Source organism: Equus caballus, chromosome 16 (genome assembly GCF_041296265.1).
Source record: "Equus caballus isolate H_3958 breed thoroughbred chromosome 16, TB-T2T, whole genome shotgun sequence".
Lineage (NCBI taxonomy): Eukaryota > Metazoa > Chordata > Mammalia > Perissodactyla > Equidae > Equus > Equus caballus.
The window spans coordinates 88,315,349-88,339,131 of record NC_091699.1 but is presented as its reverse complement, the minus strand read 5'-3'; the positions used below and the strand labels follow the sequence as shown (position 1 = coordinate 88,339,131).

The 23,783-nt window shown below is 34.4% G+C and overlaps 1 protein-coding gene across 2 annotated transcripts in view; it reads right to left on the bottom strand.

The window, feature by feature from the left end:
* Window positions 1-23,783, bottom strand: part of U2SURP (U2 snRNP associated SURP domain containing) — an 87,073-nt gene that overhangs the window by 8,898 nt on the left and 54,392 nt on the right. Inside the window, exons 14-28 of one of the 2 annotated variants that reach the window (XM_001493057.6) lie at window positions 22,648-22,813; window positions 22,251-22,462; window positions 21,285-21,328; window positions 18,101-18,205; window positions 16,944-17,010; window positions 16,699-16,862; window positions 14,968-15,130; window positions 14,479-14,558; window positions 13,480-13,567; window positions 12,339-12,461; window positions 11,162-11,318; window positions 10,413-10,508; window positions 9,674-9,740; window positions 5,507-5,666; window positions 1,102-1,212 (exon numbers count right to left, since the gene is read on the bottom strand). In XM_001493057.6, coding sequence (XP_001493107.1) covers window positions 1,102-1,212; window positions 5,507-5,666; window positions 9,674-9,740; window positions 10,413-10,508; window positions 11,162-11,318; window positions 12,339-12,461; window positions 13,480-13,567; window positions 14,479-14,558; window positions 14,968-15,130; window positions 16,699-16,862; window positions 16,944-17,010; window positions 18,101-18,205; window positions 21,285-21,328; window positions 22,251-22,462; window positions 22,648-22,813 — 1,803 coding nt within the window. The remainder of the gene's footprint in view (window positions 1-1,101; window positions 1,213-5,506; window positions 5,667-9,673; window positions 9,741-10,412; window positions 10,509-11,161; window positions 11,319-12,338; window positions 12,462-13,479; window positions 13,568-14,478; window positions 14,559-14,967; window positions 15,131-16,698; window positions 16,863-16,943; window positions 17,011-18,100; window positions 18,206-21,284; window positions 21,329-22,250; window positions 22,463-22,647; window positions 22,814-23,783) is intronic. The other variant, XM_070238279.1, reaches the window with a different exon arrangement.

Genomic DNA, 23,783 nt, shown 5'->3' with positions numbered 1-23,783 from the left:
TGCATATCAAACACCTGCCATCATCTCCAAAGGCACTCATGGGGTACAGATACATGGCATCTTTTCAAAAATCTCATTTATCTTTTTTCCTAATACAACATATAGTGTACAAATTTAAAAAGTGATGCTGAGGAGACTGACTCCCTCTGGTGATCTGTAGGATGTATTTTCCTGATTCATAATTTTATAGGAATCAAATTACAGTTAAAATACTTAAAATATTTTAAACATTTTAATTCAATAATAAGAGTAATAGTAGCTATTATCTAACTCAAAATACTGCTAAATTGGGACAATCAACCCAGTCTCACAGAGAACAGGCAGGCTTCAGTGACTTGGCTAGAAGTGCTCAGCAGAGTGGCACCAGGAGACCACAGATCAGTGCAGCACAAAGCTGCTTTACCATACTGCTGCTCACACCACCACTTGTACACTATTAATAGCTTCGTAGTGACTGTCAGCTCCTTTCTAGCTTTGTCCTATTTCTCTTTCTATGTAATCTATTTTGTAATGACAGTCAAGACATAGGCAAAAATTAATAGCAGTCCCAATAAAATTCCTGAGTTCTTTCAACAATTACAATATGGGCCTCCTTGTTCTAAAATTCTCTGTATATCCATACTTTTTTTATGTACAAGAATATGAGGTCCCTCAAAAGCTTAGAATTCACTGACAAGGTATTCTACCACTTGCTGTCCCTCCTTGGAAACAATGGAAAGAACCCTAAACGAACTTCCCAATCTCTAACTCCATCTTTGTCTCTGTGCCACTTCAGGGGCTGTCAGTATCTCACTGCCACAAATGTGACTCTTTCTGGAGGGTCTTCCAGTTTTGAAAGCATGTTTTCAGCAGGGTTTTCTAGTCCACTTGTAGTATCCAGAATAAAATACTGTGCTGATGCCCTAAGACCTTTCTCCAAGTTGAAATAATTGTAGAACATCAAATTTCAAATGTCCCTGTCTACCAGTATTCAGCATTTACACACCAAAGAATGTAATTTGAAATATACTTTTCCTTAAGTATACCAATATACCAATTTTCTAGGTAGTCAAACAAGTAACTTTGGAAAGTGCACATTATTTGTGTATATGTTTTCCTTACTCGTTGAAGAAGTTTATCTCTGTAGTGTTCTACTTGCTCTTGAAAACTCTGGCCTGGTTTTTTAGGTCTTTTTCCAGATTCCAATTCATCCTGAAACTTCATAACTTTGAGCTGTGAAATAAAACATGTTTAAAATAAATCTTTTCATCACTATAGCTTCTAAAGGCCTCCTTTGCCCCTTTTTTAAAAAATTCTTTTCTTTAAAACAAGTGTGTAAAAAGGAAAAACATCAAAACAGCAAAGTAGTAACTGATTATGACTCAGTCAAAATATAATGTCAACATAAAACCCCCTTATCTGAAGGCCACTTGTGAGACATGCCCAACTACGCAAAATTCAAGTGATTAGCTGTGGGTCCACAGCCTGCATAGCCATATGAGATGGCTGTGATTCATATGCCCTGAAGAATCTACTTATTATCTCAACACAATGATAATGAATTTGGTATCTGGTTCCCCAAATTAGAAAGGCAATGTCGCTACAGGCAAGCATACTTCCAGCAAGATATGACAGCCAGCAGAACATACAAAGATAAGCAACTATTTAAAAAGAACAGCAGCATGCTGGTTACAGCTCGTGTAGGACAAAACACAGAGCTGCATAGTTTGAAGGTTTCACTCCTTTTACAGTATAGTGCAATCACTAGTCATCAAGACATCAAAAAAGGTTAAATCACATTTGGAATGTACTTTTTAAGACAGTAAGAGTATATACTGATTAAAAAAAGATCACAAAAACTTCAAATTCCATTTCTTGTAATGTATCCATACACAAACACAAAACTATCTGTACAGAAATATTCACTATAGCATTGTTTGTGAAAGAATGACCACCTATAGTTTACCAAGAGATTACTGGCTGATTATATACACCTCCTTATTGAACTAAGGAAGGACAAATAAGGTGAAAAGCAGGAGGACTTAGACGATGCTAGAGGCAGAGGTGGACAGCACATGGATCCTGGATGGTATATCCTCTTTGAAAGGAAAAAAAGGTTTTGCAGCTTGTTTCCATTCTATTGGAAACCCTCATTTGTAGGGAGAGGGGGAAAGCCTAAAACAATTGAGATCTTATTTTTAAAATATAAATAAAATATTCTAACAGCATTTAGTCCATTTTAAGGACATATCACTGCTGAATAAAATAGTTTATGATGCTTGCATCTACAATAATTCCATTAGACAAGAATGTCTCCCCCACCCCCCTCTTCGAGTGAAACAAGATTGTACAGGTTTGGGACCGTAACCAGGTGGTACCATCCTCCTTTCACTATTTCTGACTTCATGAGCATTTCTATTAAGTTCTCTGATTTTTGCCCTTTTTCTACCTAATTCCACTTCTATAACCAGGGTCATTTATAATCAGAGCTTTGAGGTTCTCTTCTTTCAAAATCCTTACAAGGTCTTGGCTTTTTTTTTCTCGTTTTAAGGATGATAACATTTTAAAAGACGCTAAGATGTAAAGGTAAGGGGGAGATACTTAAATGTCGGAGTTCAACACTGTGTGAAGCCTCTCATGACTAAAACGGCTCTGTTCTATAGAATGTATTTGTGGTAAATCAGTTTAAGTAAAGTGTCCAAGAGCCAAACAACAGACCTGAATGCTACTTTGGGGAAAGGCATTCCTAGGGAACCTTTTTAAAAATCATTATAAAATCCCAAGTTACAGTTCCTGCTGATGTGGCCTAACTTAGGTGTAAGCACAAGTCCAGGGCACCCAAAAAACAGGTAACAAAGGGTCCCAACTCAAAAGAGAACAGCCTGTGCAATGGCTTCTTAGCCTTCTACGCCTCTGTTCCCCTAGGACAGTGGCAAGTATCACCTTCCCACTCAACTATTCACTTTTTCCTCGGGGATCAGGACAGAAAAGGGATCTTTCTTCTCCAACAACATAGAAGACCCGCCACCTGGCTCCCCATCTAGTGTTCCACTCTTCCAATCCTTGTTAGGAGAAATAAGGATAACAGCAGAATTGGAAAAGACAGCTCCAGCCTGGGCACTGCTCTAAGTGGTATCTGAAAGATTAAGAACTTGCTTCCAGGCAACGCTACAACATCATACGGCTGGATGTTTTCGAAGTGCTTTGTAGAGAATGTCAATATTTTATAACACAAATCTTTTGGTGTCTATTAATCCCATGCTAAAAAATGTTCACCTAAAGATATCTTTATTAGGACACATTTGGGGAACGAGAAGAGCTTTTAAAAAGAAAAACTACAGTATACAGATGCATCATACATACTATATATACTATAACATAGAATAAAATTAATTAGAACTTTATTCTTTATTTAAGGATTCTCCAATAAAAGAGTACTCACTGGATTCCATATTCAGAAAGTGACATTCAATTTAGGGGCAGAGAAAAAAGAACACAGCAACAATGCTCATGAGCTGAGTTCTAGTCCAAATTTGCCACCAGTTGTGGACCTTTATGCCACATGACTAAATCTCAGAGTAAATAAGGGAGAAGAATTAGGTAATTCTAAAATGAAGCCAAGATCTATGTTTTAAAATTAGGATTTGGTTCACAGTCCAAAGCTCAAAAGGGCAAGTAAATTCTAAGAGGTAGGCACTATGAGAGCAGGAGAAACAAGCGCTGAGTGTCTGACAACGAAGGGAGAAGAGACATTATCAAAGAGCACACAAAGTACAGAAATGCGTGTACACACGTATATCACATATACAGTGTGGAAATAGTAAGATTCATAAAAACCATTCCAATTAATAAAAAGCTAAATTACATGGTTTTCTTCTAAGTCAATAAGGAGACAGAACATTTAACAATGATCAGTCTGTTTTGACATTTATAAGGGGATAACTCCAATTATCAAGAAAACATATTTTTATTGAACTCAGTCTTTGTTTCTACTCCAACAGTTCCATCAGGTCAGTAAGGCAGAGTTGAGTATGGTTGGGAGGAGCTCTGAGAGTTAAGAAGGGACATGTGCAGCTTGAAAAACGTCCACAGCTGAGGGCATTCACTGATACACAATATCTTATTCCCCTAAAAATCTTATAAAGAATGTATATGCATACATCCCAGGAAAAATGAATCAACTTATTAACTCTAAAAATCTCTCCTCTCCACTTATAACTGACACCATACTGATTCTGTGTAAGGTTAAAACAAAATACTTTCTCCGTTAACTTTCTGGCTAGGTGATACTGGAGAAAGAGGTGGGCAAGAACTTATCATCAGCCTAACAGTGTGTGGGTGGAGAAGCAGAAACAGGGTAACTAATGTGGTAGAGATTACGAGTTAGTAAAAGGAATAGCACTGACACACAAGAGGCATTCAAAATACTGTTAAACGAAAGGACAGAGTATTAAGATTCACTCTCACATATACTTCTGAGGCTCTGGACTGACTGCAACACTGCAGCTAACATTTACTGGGAATGTTTCATCACCGTGGAGGTGAAATGAAGGTGGATGAAATAGGAGGAACGCTCCTATTGCAAAACCCTTCCCTCTCTGACATGTCTGAATACCTTTGGTAATAAAAAAGAGGCACTGAAAAAGGACAGGGGCTAGAGGAAGGGAAAAATCTGCTTGAGATAGTTTGGACTCTTTCAAGTTTTTCTCCTTCTTATTGTTAAGCCCCACTTAATGTCTACTCTCTCCACATCACTAAGGGGTGCAGACACATAAAATGAGCCTACTGTAATAAAATGTACATATAACTTGAACATGCCAGAAAATCTCACTTTTCCTTGTTACACACCACATACACTCAAAATGTAATGATTTTCCTTTCCCTTTTTTTTTCAGGAAGATTAGCCCTGAGCTAACATCTCTGCCTATCTTCCTCTATTTTATATGGGAGACACCTGTTACAGCATGGCTTGATAAGCAAGTGTGTAGGTCCGCACCTGGGATCTGAACCTGCAAACCCTTGGCCACCAAAACAGAGCATGCAAACTTAACTGCTACACTACCAGGCCAGCCCCAAAATGTAATGATTTTCATAATGCAGATACAGTCTATTCATTAGAATCAGTATCTTCAGAGGATCTCCTATGTGCCAGGCACTGGAGATATGATGATGAACAGACAACAGACATGGTCCTTTCCTCTAATGGAAATCAGCCTAGTGGGGAATACAGACATTAAACAAGCAAGCAAGCAAGAAAAAAAAAAACATAATACATATACCACAATACTTGTAAAATCACAACAGAGATAAATAGGGAGAAGTAAGCAAATCCAGAAGAGTACGAAAAGGATACGAGGAAAAGGATGCTTGAACTAAAAAGGCCTGAAGGAAGTCAGCTGGTTTGAAGGTTTCTAGGCAGAGAGGGAACGGTACGTACCAAGGTACAATGCCAAGAGGGTGCCTAGTTTGGTGGAAAAGGTGAAAGAAGGCCAGTGAAGTGCTGTTTAAACTTCACTGCAATACTAACCTCAATTTCACGAAGTTTAGCTCGTTTTTCCTCACTCATTTCAGAGTACTTAGAGAACTTGGACTCAGTCATTTCTTCTTTGATTGGATTAGAGTACAAATGATGTTCTTCAGATTTGGAACTTTGAGTGTCTTCTTCATCTTCACTTTCTTCTTCTTGACTTTGGAAATAAGCAGAACATACACTGTATGTCAAGGCAGCAAAAAAAAGTTACATTCTTCAGTCTGGCATTTTTATTTTTCACTGCCTTAGAGTTTAAGTAACGTTAACAAAACGTAAGACGACAATTCACCACTAAAACATTTTTTATAAAATATCTGATCCAATAATATACACAATTTTATAAAATTCTTGTTTCCTTCACAAAAAAAGTTTGAGCTTCAACATAATCATACTTTTAAAAATTGTTTGTTAATCTTATCTGTATGCCTTTCATCCTGCAACTTCCCTTGCAGCAGTTAAATGAAATGAATAATCAAAGATTTCTGCATACTTCACAATTCAGAGTGATTTCATCAAGCTTAATGTTTAAAAACCCAAATGTTTACCCTTTCTTCAGCAGAGCCTATAAACTAGAACATGAGTCTGAGTCACACAGAGTTACTATGAAACAATCAATGCAGCAGGAAAGACCTTATTTGGTTAGCTCATAACCCCAGGAATAAAGTAATGGATATATTTTAAATATTACCACACATTAATACTTTATGTCATAGGTGATTTTGAAAGTTGTACTGGTTCTAGGTCAGACAAGAAGAAAATGAAAAAATAAGTGACTACCATGGGCAAGCTACAGAAGAAAACTTCTTTCCAGAAGCAATCTAGTGTAGAGGCAGGCAACTATATGTAAAACTGGTCATCATTGCTAGAATAGGATTAACAGAATGTTCTTGAAGCAGAAAGAATGAAGGAGCTTAAAAAAAGACTTGTATGTTCTGGGACTGGGCTTTGTGTGTATCTATGTTAAATCTGGGCAAAACAATTCATCCATGTACAAACAAACTCAGAATGTTTATGTTTACACAAATAAAATTCCTTATAAACAATATTGATTGTGTATTAACATTACTGGCATAGCCTAGAAAATATGTCATTTTTCCCTTTAATATCTGAACATGATAAACCCTTATTTGTTGGTATTTGGGTACTAAATACATTTTACCTTAAGTAGAGGGTATCCTTTTAGCATATATTTAAAACTATCCATAATGTAGAAAGTTATAACCAAAACCTTTCCAAATAAACATTTAATTATTTTAGAGTGATAATTAGATTCACACTGAATGAGAAATATTTAAGCAAGACACACAAAGTGCTGGGAATTCAAAATCAGACACAACATGGTACTAAGAGAAGACCATGCTACTAGCTCTTGAATTTCTCATCCAAAGATCCTTTCCAGAACACTAATAAAATGCTTTACAAACTTTACACTCTAAGAGCCCCACAAATCATTACTACCACACTCAAGTACAACTCAATACAATACTTACGTGAGAAAGAAAAAAATCAAAACCAACCACGAAAAAACTAGATTCTTCTTCAAAATACTTTAATATTTCTTGTTAATTTGTCAGAAACTTCCTAAACGCAGTTTTTAGTTAATTTTTTAAAACACAAGAATTTCAGATGCTTTTTTTTAGATGCTTCTAAATGATTAAACTATTTCTGCGTGTAGGTGTAAATACAGACATTTACTGAAAGATTACTCTGGAAAGGGTCAGTCAATAAGGACGTGACAGTTAGTTAAACTGTAGTTATCTACACAATGGAAATTACTTAACCAATTTCAGCCCTATTATTTATGATTTTTTCAAAAAGTTTTTTCTGCAATTTCAAATAGTCCTTGGTAAACATCCTTGTACACTTATCTGAATGCTTAATTCAGAGTGGATAAATACACAGATGGACATGAAATAATATCCATGACACTTCAATGAAAAACGCAGATCACAAAACAGTATGTACAGTATTATATAATTTATGTTTAAAGTAGATATGTATGTTGTTATATATAGAGAGAAAAGATCTAGATGGCTAGGCACTAAAGACTAATCATATTATTTAAGACTTTTTAAGTGAGCTGCATTATACTTTGGGTAATTTAAAATATACACATATTTTACAATTGCTATTTTAATTTTGCAAGGCCTGAGCAGTCTGTTCTAATTGGTTTTTTTTTTTTTTTTGAGGAAGATTAGCCCTGAGCTAACTGCTGCCAATCCTCCTCTTTTTGCTGAGGAAGACTGGCCCTGAGCTAACATCCATGCCCATTTTCCTCTACTTTATATGTGGGACGCCTACCACAGCATGGCTTTACCAAACAGTGACATGTCCACACCCAGGATCTGAACCGGCGAACCCTGGGCTGCCAAAGCGGAACGTACACACTTAACCACTGCGCCACCAGGCTGGCCCTCTAATTGGTTTTAGCTTTAGCTCTTAGTTACCAGTTTCAGGCTCAGATCTCATCATTGCTTCATCTTGCTCTTCTTTTAAAGAAATGTAAATTCCAGATTCTAAACCCATACAGAATTCATTACAAATGAAATTAAATTGCTATTTCTAACTTTTCTGCAAAACATTGGTAGTGTTATATATTTTTTTAATCACATTTCTGCAATAAATACAGTTACTACTTTCAAAAAGCAGCTCCTTAGTAAAAAGGCATTTTGGATTCAGCCACCAGGGAGTAGTAGAGAGGCATAAGAAAATTTCAAGGACCAGAAAGTTGTACTGTATGTGAAAAAGTATTTTTTCCTTGCTTTGTACTTTCACGAAGTTATTTTTATGTTATCATGATTTACTTGGAGCTCCTAAGAAAAATCAAAAAAATATTTCCAGGGATCCATGCTTCACTGTATCAATGTATGATTATTCTACCATCATACTAAAAGGCATTCACATTTCAAACATTAACACAATAAAGTGAATACTTGTAGAAACAAAACCAATTCAACAATATTTGAGTTCTGAAATGGCTTTTCTACCCTTCCTTTCCTCTAAATTAAATAACTATGAGTACAAATAGTCATTTTAAAGCAGTGATTCTAGAAATGGTGAGAGATGCTACTGAGTGATGGGATTGTAGATATAAAAAAGGTTAAAAGAACCACTGTTTTTTAAAGCAAACTACCAATTTTAGTACTCAATTCCCGTACTCCTAAACAGCTTCGGATAGGTATTTCCATCAGCAAACCACATCTATATTTTGTAAATATTTTGTCATAATCATTGCTGACTTGATCTGATCACAACAACGTTTCTGGAAAGACAGCACTGTTGCCAAGTTTCCCCCATCATATCAAATTGTTTTTCATAAATGCTGATCAATCACATTTCCTTAACAATCTAAAAGCTACTAATGCCACTGACTGAATCCATACAAATGCCCAAGTTGTGCTGGGACACACGGGACCCTCCCTTTGCTCACTCTTCCATTGAAGAAGAACAGAAGAAGATTTTTTCAAAAAACAGAAGCCTCTGCTTTGTGTTCTTGAAGTCATCTCTTTTCCTGCTTAAAAAATTAACTTCCTTTACATTGATTTAAAAAGGTGTCAAGTGCTATCTAAAAACTGCCAATATAAACTTGCAGGAGAATTCAGGGGTAAGAATTCCTATAATCACAGTCAGTATTAAATGCAAAAACAATTTTGGGGTAATAACCGAAGAGCAAAATTCAAAATGATAATATTTCTCTATAGGTTAAAGGAAAAGTTTTTTTCCTTTATTTACTTAGTTCTTCTGAGGTATTTAAATAACATAACGGAATGATCATAATACAATATTTTTCTTAGCAATGTAAACCCAAAAGAAAAAGAACATGACCTTCCCATTCACATTTCAAAAATCACTTTTTGTGGAGCCAAAACAATATTTGACAGCTAAGATTTGAAATAAATACATGTGACCAATTAGTAACTACAAAGTGAGAACATATAACCTAGTGCAGAGAAATAAACTCAAAGGCACAGTGAAACCAGATGCATCAAGACCAGAAATCAAAAGTTCTTTATTCAGTGGAAAAACAACGGAGAACTAAAAATGATCCTCAAGTTTTTCTGAGTGAAGTTTTCCTCTTCACTATTATTTCAAGCATATCTCTTAATGAAAAAAGGAGCATATATGCAATAAGAAACTGAGTATATTTGAAACTTAGATTCTTACTTTTGATTTTCTTCTTCTTCTGATTCTTCATGCTGGTCAAATAACTCCCATTTAGAAGTTGTTACAGCTGAACAGAAGGAAAGAAAGGATGTAATTCCATAAGGTAAATTAGCGTTTTTGCAGTAGCATAGTAGAAGCCCAGCTTTAGAACTGAAAGTTTGTATTACAGAAGTTATCTATATCTATTTGAACAGCCATTCCCATGTGCTAAATCTATTTCTTTCCTCACACCGACACTACAATTTTATTCAAATTCACAAAACGACACAATGTCTCCTTATTTCTGTGCAGGATGGTAGGATTTATTTCATTAGAATCTAAAAATATTAACAATTACAGATTATAAGCCTAGGATACATGTCCAAGTAAGTATGAAAGGCAGGTCTAAACTGAATCTAACAGGTGAAGCATTATGGGAGAGTCAAAGCTTGGTTTCTCTGAAACTGACGTCTAAGTAGATTTCCAAATAGGTATAGCTTCCCTTCTACATTTTCTACTGAAATGCCTTAACCTGAAATGTCTTTAGTGATTTCTCTGATTCCTCTCAAAGCATCCAAACCAAAGGACCTAAGAAAATTATAACAGCAACCACAATGAAAACCTAGACAATAAAATATGATAACACTGGGTCTTAAGGTTGAAACATACTATAAAATATAAAGGGAAAACATACACACGCACCAATAATTAATTTTAAGTACTCAATTTTTTAAAGCTTAATACTTATAGTTTTACTCACCCTGTGCTTCCAATTCAGATTCATCTACAGCTTCCCATTTTGATGGGGCAACTTTAAATATAGGCTCATTCTTCTTTGAGTCTTCAGCCGCATCCACTATTGAGGAAAGATGAGCTATTAACCCTGACTACTAAGGATGACCTAACTTAAAAGAGTTCATGGGTATTCACTATATTACTAAAAAGTAAAATAAAATAAGGCCACACACGGACTAAAATGCTAGTGTCAAGATTAAGTATCGTGACTAATCCAATTCTCTGCATCTGAGGTCCAATTTTTAAATAGTGTATATATATATATCAACTGCGAACATTCAGGTTATTATTATTTCAAGCAAATGCAAAAGTGGAGGAAGTAAAAAAATCCTTATTATCTTTACTTAATTATTGTTTAAACTATAGAATATATTATTCAATATTTTAACATATAATTCAAATGTACTGAACATTGTGTACACTTCCTACTTCCAAAAATGATTTTAGGCAGTCAGGAAAAGTGAACCTGTAAGTTAGGAAAACTAATAATAAAAGACACGTGATCAGAAAGAAAACCTTCTTGGCACAGTCAAATGTATAACTGGGTATTTGAATTTTGCAAAGTCAGAAATAAATAAAAGACAGAAAAAAGTTAATGACTGACACCTTAATCAGAAATTGTAACCTTTTTCCATATCAGCATGTATGTAAATTAAAGAGTTCTGGGAATCAGACTTATGAGCTAGATATAATCAGTTTGAAATTTGAACTTACGAGGCACTCCATCAAGATCATCATCAAGACTCTTTATAGGGACTCCATCGAGGTCATCAATGGGAGCAGCATCAATAGGAATTCCATCCACGTCTTCTAGAGGTGCCCCATCAAGCTCTTCCTCAATAGGGGCACCATCAAGGTCATCCGGTACATCCTATGGAAACACACATACTATCGTAATATTGCTAAAGTCATATTGTTACAACATTAATTTGCAATCCAGTATAAACCAACCAGCTGGATAGCCACATTCCTAGCTACAATGTGAGGACATAATAAGAACATAATTTATCATCCAGTACTGAGGATACAATGACGAGCAGAAATGAGCTTGGTCCCTCCTGTCAGAGCTTTGTAGAATGGGGGGAAGTTGGAGGAGGGGGGACAGAACTGGGGTGGGAATATGAGCCAGGCAATCAGATAATCACGACAATATATATATAACCGCAACTATGATGACTGCTACAACAAAGAGGTATATTGTACTATTACAGTGTATAATAAGTAGGTTTCACCCAAAGAGTTCTGAGAAGGCTCAATGAAGCTATGCTTAAACTGAGATCTGAAGGATCTCAGGTAAAAAGGAGACTTCCAGAAAGAGGGAAGAACATGTATAAGGGTATATGGTAGGAGGAAACACTGTACATTTAAGAAACTGAAACGAGGACCATGTAGTTGGAGAAGGGAGGCCAATTAGGAGGATCTTATAAGAGACACAGTGAAATTATGATAGCTGCATTAGGATGGTAGAAATGAAGACTAAGGTTTCAAGAATTACTGAGGAAGTAAAAAGTAATAGAATGGTGATGAACAGAACCTGCTAGCATTGTGGTACATCTTTTCATGTACATATTTAACTTATATAGCTATCTTTAGTTTAACAAAATGAAATCATGCTATATATTGCTCTATTACTTGCTTTCTTCTAGTAATATAAATCTTTTCATGTCATCAAATAAAAAACCAGTCACCAATTTTCACATAAAGACTCAAAACAGAGAATTCCTGTTATACGTAATTTCAGATCTTCCAGCAAAAGAAATGTCACTATTTAGTGATAAACAGTAAGTATTTTCCCCAAAGAAATGTTACTCACATCTGTAATCTATCACACTTCCACAGCACCCCCAGAAATACATTTTAAAATAATCAGACAAATACACTGAGTGCCTACCTCTGTTTCCTTTTCTTCAATAATATTTACAAGTCCTAAGAAAATATTCTGCAGTTTGATCAAAAATGGTTCTGGATAAATTGCCCAATCTTCCCATGCTCTGAAGCAGGTCATTACCCGTTGCTAAATAAATAGGAAAAGACGACGAATTATCATTTAGGGCAGTATGTTTCAAACTTCATCTCATGAGAATGACCACCACAATTTGCTGAATATTCCTTTAACCAGATATTGTTTTTAAAATTCAAAGAGAATAACTAGCATTAAAATGCTTTTAAAAAATCAATGTCATCTAATTAAAAGGAAAAAAATTAAATACAACGAAAAAGAAAGTAACTATTTGCTCCTGACCACTGAAGTTCCATGTCCCATTCTACTAGAGGTACGCTTGAGGCCACATTCTGGGAAAGACCAGCTGAGAAACTTAGGAAAGCTGGATATCAAGGTAAATCAAGTTTTGACCTGAATTCCCTAATGATTCAAAGAAGTACTTCCTGATTCTGGCTCACACGTTTCTCTGTCTCCGCTGTAAACTTTTCTATAAGCTCTGACTTATGGAGAAAATTTAAAGTCAAGAAGTTTTTAAATGGAGTTGTTTGTTTGAATCCCCTAAATGGTGGTGTCATTGGGCATCTTCTCAAACTAAGAAATTTCCTTAATAACTCTTCTTCCCATGATAAGTATATCTAGTTATTCAATTATAAGTAAGGTACTTTGGCTTTTCTTAACATTAATCTACATCTTAAGAGGTTATAAAAAATTAGTTAAGTCAATATACTTTCTAAATACGAGTAACTAAAATGAATGTTCCTAATCCAGCCAAATTATATACACCATTACAAAACAAGTTATCTTCTGAATGTGTTTTGTGAAAAGAGAAGGCTAATATTTAAAATATTTAAATAAAACACTTAAACCTAAAACAAATATCTGACAAAATAATACTAGATAATACATTTTAAAATTCAGGACATTTTTTGATACTGAAAGTAAAATGGCACTAAATTTTAAAATGATAATTTCTGAAAAATGCAAGTTATGTCTTATACTTATCTTAGGTACTTTCCTAGCCCTCCAATGTGCTTCCTAGCCACCATCCCCCGTTTAAAACACTAGGGCAAAAATAATAAAATAAACGTACCTTAAAGTTTTCAGACTGTAAATGGCCTTGAATTGTACGATAGGTAGCATTGAGGTCTGAAAATATCTGACATAACTTTGTTTCAAAACTGAAATTCAAATAGTATATTTTTTACAATAGAATTTGTTTAAAAATCCCTATCCACTTCAGCATGCTAGCCATTGAAAACCCCTCGTGGACTTAAAAAAAAAACGTATAAATTAATCAAGTAATTCTTTAAAAAATCAAGAACTAGGTGCTTAAACTCTAAAACCATAATTTAACTGCTTTAACTCCTATTATTCTGAATTATTCTCCTACAAAATCCGTAAAAGTCTTAAGAACTAGTTCCCTTGATTATCAAGGAACTCTACATCTAGGATACTTTGAGCCATCTAGTCTGACTTCTTTGTTTTATAAAATAGGAAAAGGAAAAAAGTGACTTCTCCAAGGCAAAAAAACTAATAGCAGAGCTAACATTAGGACCCAAATTCCCAAACTTCCTAAGCTTCCCTATTCATAAAATAAACACCAAAAAGAACTCTGGAGAATTGAGGAAGAGCTATATATTAATTACAGTACAGAAACATAATTTCCTATTGCCTGGGAAAACGTGAACAATGAACTACAGCAATACAATGACAATCAGAAGAGAACGTCGAGTCTATACACAGTTAATGCTCTGCCTTTATGTTTGCCATTATTTCTATTGTTTCAGCTTATTCATTATGCAAGTAGCTAAATACGCAAGAAAAATAAAGTCATTTTTTAATTTTTCCTATTTGTTCTATTATCAATAGTTAATCAAAAAACTGATACAAAAAATTCCCCAAAAACCGGTAATTTAGCTTAAACTGGTTTAGTTCAATGAACGCAATCCAAGTTTTTACAAAACTCTACAAACTATGAAAAAATTTAAATTATTTATTATTAGGGTGTTAATGAACAAAATCCTTTTAATAAACTCCTTACCCTTAAATATTTTATTTCAGGAATATCAGCTTACATCATTATACTTACAACTTTCTATAATATGAAGCATTAGCAACTTTGGCTGAAGAGTTGTACAAAACATCAGAAACCAAATATAATCTGGCAATCTAGAATACCAAAAGACAACATAAAACAGATTAAAAACCAACAGTGAATAATATATCTGGGAAAAAATTCCATATTGAAATCTTTTGGAATTAGTGGCATAAGGCTAATGTTTAGCTATAATTTAATAAACACAGCTACTTAGAAGAGTTATAAGAAATTCAACATCACCACAACCATGACTTTGGCAGGGATAAAATTTGTAACGCATTTACATTTCAACCTGTTGATAACTTCTGTGTCAATTAACATAAGTTTTCCAGGCAGAAGGAAAATAAGACTGCAAGGGAAAGATTTCTTCAGTCAAGTTCTTCATGCAAAAAAGCAAACCAATTTCAATCCAAAAAGAAGTCAACTAATATCTCCCTTTCACTTCATCAAATGTTCCATAAAGAGAAACCATTTCCATACCTTTTTGGGAAGGGGTGTCTTTAGGATGGATAATGACTCAGTAATGCAATCCACTATTTCTTCAGCAGCTTCAGCATTATTAAGACAGAAAACCATTGCATCTCCAATATCATTTTTCCTTGGAGTTAAACCCCGCAGGATTTCTTCTAATTTGTCCCTCTGTCTGAATACAAATTTTTTTAACTTATAAATATTTATAGACATAAATTTCAAATGCCATTTTAGTTTCTGTTCATAAACTAAGTTCTTTAAAACCCACTAAGATAAAATTCTGACGACTAAATTGTATTAAGTCTGATTTGTGTTAAGTTCCCCAAATACAGTACACTTTTTTCTGAAGAACTTACATGGGGAAGAATACTTTTCCGGGAACAATTAAATGATTCCAGTGATTTCTAGTTTACAAATTAAGTAAATTTAAAATTATGGGCATTTTTCTCAAGAATCTTTGAGCATGTCCCAGTCCTATTAGCCCATTACACTGAAAAAGAACTGCCGTGTTCTTTTCTTTCCCTTGAAGGCCGTCTGCCTGTTACTTTAGCACTTCTGCATAGGATTAGGACAGGCTAACGCAGAGGATGACAAACTTCTGTAAAGGATCAGACAGTAAATATTTTAGGCTTTGCAGGCCACACAGTCTTTGTCACAATTACTCGACTCTGCTGCTAAAACACCAAAGCAGCCATAGACAACATGGAATGGAATGGGCATGATTGTGTTCCAAAAGAACTTTATTTACAGGGCCGGCCCCGTGGCATAGTGGTTAAGTTCGGCACACTCCACTTCGGTGGCCTAGGTTCACAGGTTTGGATCACAGGCACAGACCTACACCACTCATCAGCCTTGCTGTGCCACGTGGTGATCCATATACAAAACAGAGAAAGACTGGCACAGATGTTAGGTCAGGGCAAATATTCCTCAAGCAAAAAGAGGAAGAATGGCAACATGTTCAGGGCAAATCTTCCTCAACAAAAAAAACAAACTAACAAAAAAACTTTATTTACAAAAATAGGAGACAACCAAATTTAGCCTGTGAGGAAAGTAATGATGAATATACATCTTCAGAAGCAAATATACTCTCAAATACTACAGTTCTCCATTAGCAAATGCTCTCACAAACAATGAATCAATGCAGCTAGTATTAAGAGTTATAGACTATACAGAATCCTATATGCTAAAAATTCTTTTAGCTAATTTTTTCCATGAGGTATACAGAACTTCCTCTCTGAACATTTAATAGTTAAATTTGTTTCTGCTTCCTAAACCAGGCTAACAGCACTGTACCACTGCTGACTGAGCACTAATAACAACATATGCTTGCATGGTGGCCACACACTGCGAACTGTGTGGAGAGACTTGGCAACCATCTGACCTCCCTAAGCCATACAATCATCTGTCCTCTCTTTATGTTGCATTCAGAAAGGCAAGAATTCTAAGGGTCTCGGGGTAATTTCTGTAAGAATCTGAAGCATTCCACTGCTAGAGAATCACTGCTTAAGAGGTCATGACTAATTTTTATCAGTAGCAAGAGGTCAAGGTCACACACTTATAAGGACACACACTTATACTTGACAAGATGTTTAAAATTACAAAGCATATGATGAGAGATGTTACTATTTTAAACATTCACAAGTGAAAAAAACTATCTTATTTTAGGGTCAACATCTTAGTAAAGACCATTAATTACAGCAACTTTTCTGAATATATTAACGGTAAGGAAAAAAATCTTACTCTTCCTTAAGTGCTCCCTTTTTACTAGGCTCCTCTACAAAAGCTTCTGTTTCTTGCTCTTCTGACATCCCATGCAAGTATGGATTTAATGGTGGTGGCCTCCAAAATGATCCATTTTTGAACATACGAAAATCTTCCGTCCTCCATTTAGTTGGAGAATCTCCCTAATAAACATGTCCAGAATGTTATTAGAAAGGTTTAATACCTCAAGAGCCAAAATTAACAAAGTAATTGATTATACTTGCCTGTAGAATAGAATAAAGCTTCCACCTATAGTAAACATGGGCTGGTGTCTGGTTTTCAAATAAGAACCTAAAACAAAACAAATTTAAAAAATTAAACATCCATTCTTTAATGAAGAACTCTCTTCAAGTAAATATACACAAATGACAAATATTATTTGCCTATTTAGTGCTAAACGAAACTAAAGCAAAGATCTCTGAAGAGAAATCCTCATCCACTGCCATCTGCCATCTACCCCCTTTCTCACCTTAACCACAGACTGGCTTTATGACTGACATTAAAATAAAGGTGTGTATGCATCTTGCTGAGTCTTACTATCAATTTTACTGAATACTTATGTATCAGATACTGTGTCTGGCAATGGAGAGATTTTTCCCAAAATATAATTTCAAAAGCAGTGGTTTTTGAACAACTTAAGAGTGTCAAATGAATGTCTCAGATACCATAGCTATTCAGAAGATAAACAATTTCCTATACACTTCATTTGTTCTATTATATCTCACTTATGAAAGACTCTCTCATTGAAAAGCATAATGGAAAGCATTTTCCTCCTAGAAAATGTTAAAAACAATGTTATTTAATTAACTAAATCAAAATCAGATGGAAAACTGACCCAAGCAAATTTTCATCCAATTACTAAAACTGCTTTGTCATTCCACTGCAAAAATAACCCCATACTTTTAGAACTTTATTCTTAGAAATATTTTTCATTCCAAAAAAACAAAAGTATTTTTAAATTGCACACCTGAGGATAAACGAAATGTGGTATATACTTGCAATGGAATATTATTCAGCCTTAAAAGGTAAGGAAATTCTGACACACCCTACAACATGGATGAACCTTGAAGACTTACGCTAAGTGAAATAAGCCAGACACAAAAGTACAAATACTGTATGACGCCACTTATCTGAGGTACTTAGAGTAATCAAATTCAGAGACAGAAAGTGGAATGGTGGTTGTCAGAGGCTGAGGGATCAAGGGAATAGGGAGTTATTATTTAGGGGGTACAGAGTTTCAGTTACGTTCAGAGAAAAGTTCTGGAGACAAGACAGTGGTGATGGCTACACAACAATGTGAATGTACTTAATGCCAATGAACTGTACTCGTAAAAATGGCAAATTTTATATGTATATTTTATCATAATAAAAAAATGCACACCTGAACATAGGATTGTTGATTTCTCTGTTCATAATCATAGCTTCAAACATTGGCCCTTCACGTACAACAAACTCTATCATTCGATGTATCAGGGCGAGCAAATTCCTACAACAACAACACAGTTAAAGAAAATGGATTCAGACCTACCACTATATAAAACTACACTTGACCTAAGTTACTATAATTGCGCAGAAAAAGATTATTCTGCTAACACAGAATTTTATACCAAAAAAGTAACCTGGAGCATATGTTAATGCCTTGTGCATTAAGAGGGAAGGGGGCAACAGGGATAAGGGAGTGGGAGGGGAAGGAAAGGTGCAGGGAGGGTGGGAAACCACAACACAGCTTCATAGTAATAAAGACTTAATTTTCTAAATGCCACTTAATTTTATTTTCCAAATGCAAAACATTAAGTTATGAATCACAACTGAGAAAGCTGCAAATATATAAAATCAGTAACTTAGAGCTTACACGTTATTATAGCCATCTAAAAACTTACACACTATCTCAGTTTTAAAGAAAATATTCCTAAATCAAGCACTTTTGTGGTGGTATTGAAGTGTTATATACATGACTATAATTTGTAGAAATGTGAAACTATTTGACAAGTTTAAGGCCTGATTTAATAAAAAACCCATCCAACTCCTGTGCTTTTCTGGTACACATATAGCAGATGGAGTTTTTATTGAATTTGACCTTTGATGAGGCAACATCCCTTTGGACCACACTTCAAACTAGCTCACACAATTCATGATATATACAATTCTGCCTGTACTATGAATCAAAGAAGCAATTATATTGCCAAAGCCTTAAATAAATGGAGTCCTCTTTCCAAAATATTCCAAAATACGGAACAGAGTGAGATGCCCTTTCCATTTGTCATAACCATTATTTTCTAATATTAATGCCAAAAATAAACATACATAACTTCTTAATACGCGATTTTATTGGTTGGGCTCATAGAAAGCCTTTAGTTTTAAAATCTGAAGCTGGGTCCCAAAATCATGTGATACTTTATCAGACTCCAAATACAACTTTAGACAGTGATTTACACTGTCAGGCAAAAATGACTCAGCTTACTATAAGCTGCTTGTGATCTCTCATTTCACCAGTCCCCAACATATAGAGTTGATAAATAACAAGTGGGAAAAGCAAAAGGATATTGGCTCTTGGTACAGGCACACACTAAATTACACCTTTAGCATTCCCAGCTCAAATTAAGTTCATAATAACTGCTGGAATATAAATAAATATACAGTTATAGAATAAGACAGATTTTTGGGGGCTCTATTATGCCCTGCTTCAGAGTACATGAACAATAAAATAATTTATCTCATGGTGATTAAAATTATTTTTTCACAGTTTGCAAACAAACCTACTTAAGTGGACACTAAAATCTCTAGTAAAAAAAATTATATGAAAATTTAAATCTTTAACAAAGGGGAAACTATATATTTAAAACTATTAATTCAACCTCAAACTGTTAAAACAAAAAACCAAAAGCATCACTTCATTTTAAATCTAAAAATTATTTTTGTTTCACAGAAGTATTAATTACTCTGCAAATATGCAGTTCTTGATATCCAAATGAGAATGTATTCTCAGCATCCATATAATTAATGACATTATTTTGATGAAGGGAGATAATGCAAAGTTATGATTCAGTTCCAAAACTCCCACTGTTACGTGTCAAATTAAAGTGAAGGGAAATTTTATGTATCATAATATATAAAATCAATTATAGGTGGACAAACGCTATATATTCAGAAACTTGTATGAATTAAGTCAAAAGCAAGTTGACTTGAGTATTAAAGATAGATGAAAAATGATTTAGCAAGTTTAAAACAAAGGATTCATTGAAATGGTGAGTCAAGACTTTTCAGCAAAATGTATACTCAAAATTTTGTTTAGAAATAAGCCGAGCTACATGTAAAGCTACTACCAGATAAATGTTTTGTGAATGCTACGAAAATATTTTTCTGTGAGCGCTTCATCAGTGGGGAAAAAACCCACTATAGTTTTAAACAGGCTTGTAACTGATAAAATCTATTTTAGAAAATTTAAAGTTTAAGGAAGTTTTAAAATGCTTCATATGATTATTTAAAATCAAAATCTGACAATTAGCTGTTGCTAACTTGAATTCAAGATTATTAAAGAATTGTAATCAAACTCTTTCCTTAAGGATTGTGTGTTTAATTTCTTATTTAAAAAAGGGTGACTTTTCTATCAGAATGAAACAGTGTAGTACAAAAATATGATATATTTTAAAGTGCATTATTTTATTTTAAAATGGTAATTATCTTATTCTGAGCAACAACAACAAAAAAAAACCAAAAAATTGTCTCTCAGTTATAATAAAACCACATTTATTGGAGTCGATCGTACCAATGTCTGGTCAAAAACTGTATACTTTCCCAATCCATCCCATGATGTTTTCCTGGTCCCCCGCTGCCGCAGACAGTTCAGCTGGTGTTGCTCACCAAGGCCAATGTCAAAGAGAATTTGGTATTCTTTTGTGTTCATTTATTATTCAACCAGTGTTGTGTTCCTGTGTTTGGGAAAAGGCTTAGCTTGACTGAGCAAGAGCATACCTAGAGCATGAATTCTTCTGCTTTAACATTATGTTGAAAAAGAAAAAAAGGAAGAAAAGAAAATAAAAGAATTCCAAACACCTTTATCGTGAAAAAATTTCTAGTATGTTCAGTGTTCATGAAAATAATAGGAATTCCTTCTTAAAATCAATTAGAAAAAAACAAACTATGCCTTAGGTAAGGAGAACTCAACCTACGGGTGCACATTAAACAAAGATAATTCAGAAACAAAGAAAAAAATAAAAGATTGGGTCAAATTGTAACACCAAAATTTATGACATTAAAAAGACCTATTTTCCCATCATAATAGTCTAATATTAGACTAACAACTCCAGATTAAATCTATTAAACACATTCTAACTACTAAAGCTATAAAATTCTCTACATTGGTAACAATAAAAACAAAAAAGATAAAGACATAAAATTGCAAAGTATACTAAAGTTAGTTGAATTTCACATATCCCCCCAAAAAGGACTGGGAAGGAACCATTGCTCAGTCAAGATATTACCTTTTCCTCAACACCATTTTTTTTTTAATTCAGAAGGGGATATTGTCTATATTTAGATCAGTAATAATAAAGAAAAACATGTACCTTTCTGTTGGGATAACCACTTTGACTATGGCTTGCGACAGAGTCTGTATATGAAGTCACATCAGATAATAAACATAGAATATGTGAGTATTGTTAACAAGTAACAAGCAAAAATATACATATGCATTGAAAATACTACACATCTAATCACAAGTTTTGCAGGCAATCACTGCATTTGAATTATACACTAAGCAATTACATAAATGCAAATGGATGTGTTCAGTGAACAATAAATGTTCACCAAATGCAAAGAATCAGAACATTCCTGCCAGAATGCACATCAATGCACTGAAATAGGTACTACACCGAGAATTATCAGATAAAGATTTTAATTTGTGAAATAATTAACTGTTTGCATCTTACCATACAGTTTGCTACTTTGTTCCCAAGCCTTTAAAACCAGCCCTGTCATTTTAAGTGTAATTAACTCATAATAGAACCAACAAATTCTTATAACTTGAAATTAAGTTGGTTTTATGTTTAATAAAAAGAAAATACTCACCCTTTGCTTTTACTAGAGTAGTTAACTGCTTTTAAAAACCACATATGCTCTCAGTATCTAACAGCTCAGATCTTGAGAACTAAGTTAGCTAGCTGCCATCCAAACACTTTAACTCTTTAGGAGGTCTATTCTAATTGAAAAGTCACTTTACCAAATACAAAGTATCACTTTCTCAGAACAAAGTAAAATTAGATATTTTGCACTTAAGCAAACCTGGATACAACAGTGGACAAAGGGGAAAAAAACTTAAGTGGTCAAAAAAAGGAATGGTAGCCACAAATAAAAATATGACCTAGTATTTCAATACAGGTTTCCACGGGCTAAGGCAGGGAACACATCTACTTATTTCTTTAAGAGTTGCCAAACAGAATTACACACAAATTTATAAAAAATTGTTGAAAAGAAATACTACCAGATTTAGTATTTACAAATTAGATGCGCCCTATGTACATTTTTTAAATTACCTTCTCAAAATCCTCCTTGTTTTTAGGTGGTGGTAACATGGGAGCATTGGGGTTTTTTAACCGCTCTCTAGGCTGCGCGTTAAAAGGCAGTCCTGACGGAGGTGGGGGAAGCGTATGTTCCATCATAGAAGGCGGAATGTATATCGGATGTGGAGGAATAGGCACCGCTTTACCCCAACCTAACTTCATTTCAAAAGACATAATCATCTTTCCTGCAAGAAAGAAAAGAAAGGTCACCTTGGTTAACTCTCAAAAGAAAATAAAAGATTTCTCGTGATTTGAATTAATTCTCATTTTTAACCCTTCCATTTCTCGTCCATTCTCCCTAAAGTTTTTATAAATATTTTTCAGAACCAAAAAAAGTCTGAATTCTATAAATGGACAATAAAAACTTTACCATTTAAATTTTTTAAAGCTCTTTCAGCATCTCTTCTATTCATAAAGGCCACAAAGCCACAATTTCTCTCCCTTGCTCTTTCTTCATCAGTTCTAGGCCACATAATTTTCACACTGGCTAATGGCCCAAATCTTCCAAATTCTTGGCACAGCATTTCTTCATTCATCTATTAAAAAGCAGAAGAGTTTTTTGGTATGCAAAAAAGAAAGGAAAAAAGAATTCCAAGCAAGAAGAAAGTAAAGTAGTTTTTGCAAAATGGAAAAAGACATACTAACACTACAAGTTCCCATTCAAACTAGGACCTCTACACGGGTAAAATCCTGCCCTCATGTGGCATGCACAAATCTTTTCAGACCATAAACATTCTGTTTCACACAAACAAGTGGCCAGAAGGAAGAGGCTGGGTGGCTTTCACCTCCCCTCTTCCTCCTTTTGAGATCCTGCATCTAAAATATGCTGTTCTACAGCGATGGTTCCTTTAGGCATTTAGCAACATTCTCCAGGCAGCAGTGATTACCACATTTAGGTCAAGGAGGAAATACTTGTTGTAAACGAAAGAAAAAGATATGATCACTTTTTTTCCCAGCACCCAGCTACTAGTGTAATCAAGAAGAGAGAAAAAAGAAAATGGTAAATATGCAATGAAGTCTAAAACACATAATTTTTTAAAAAGAGCACATTATGTATAACAACCACTAAATTCCCCATAACACAATTAACACTGAAGCGGGGAAAATAATTAAAATATAAAAAACGAAAGCACAAACACTAGCTTGCTATTATGAGGGGGAAAAAATCCATAAGGAAGCAAGCTATGCCTCAGAAGAAGGTAGTCTCAAAAGAATACTGTCCCCCACTAGTCATATCCTGATTTTATAAATAAATCAGCAGCTAGTAAAACATTTCAAACTCAGAATATAGTCCAGTTATAGAAAGAAGAGATGAGCCCTTAAGAATTGTAGCAAGACAATTTGGCCCACACCAATAAAGCTCAACTTTAGAGGATAATTTTAGAGACTATCTAGTTCCATCAAATTTGCTTACTTCAGATTCCTGACTTTATTTTTGTGATTGACAAAGTAGTTCTCTTCCAAAAGTATAAAGCATATGAGCCCACATTCATCTTACTTTTCTAA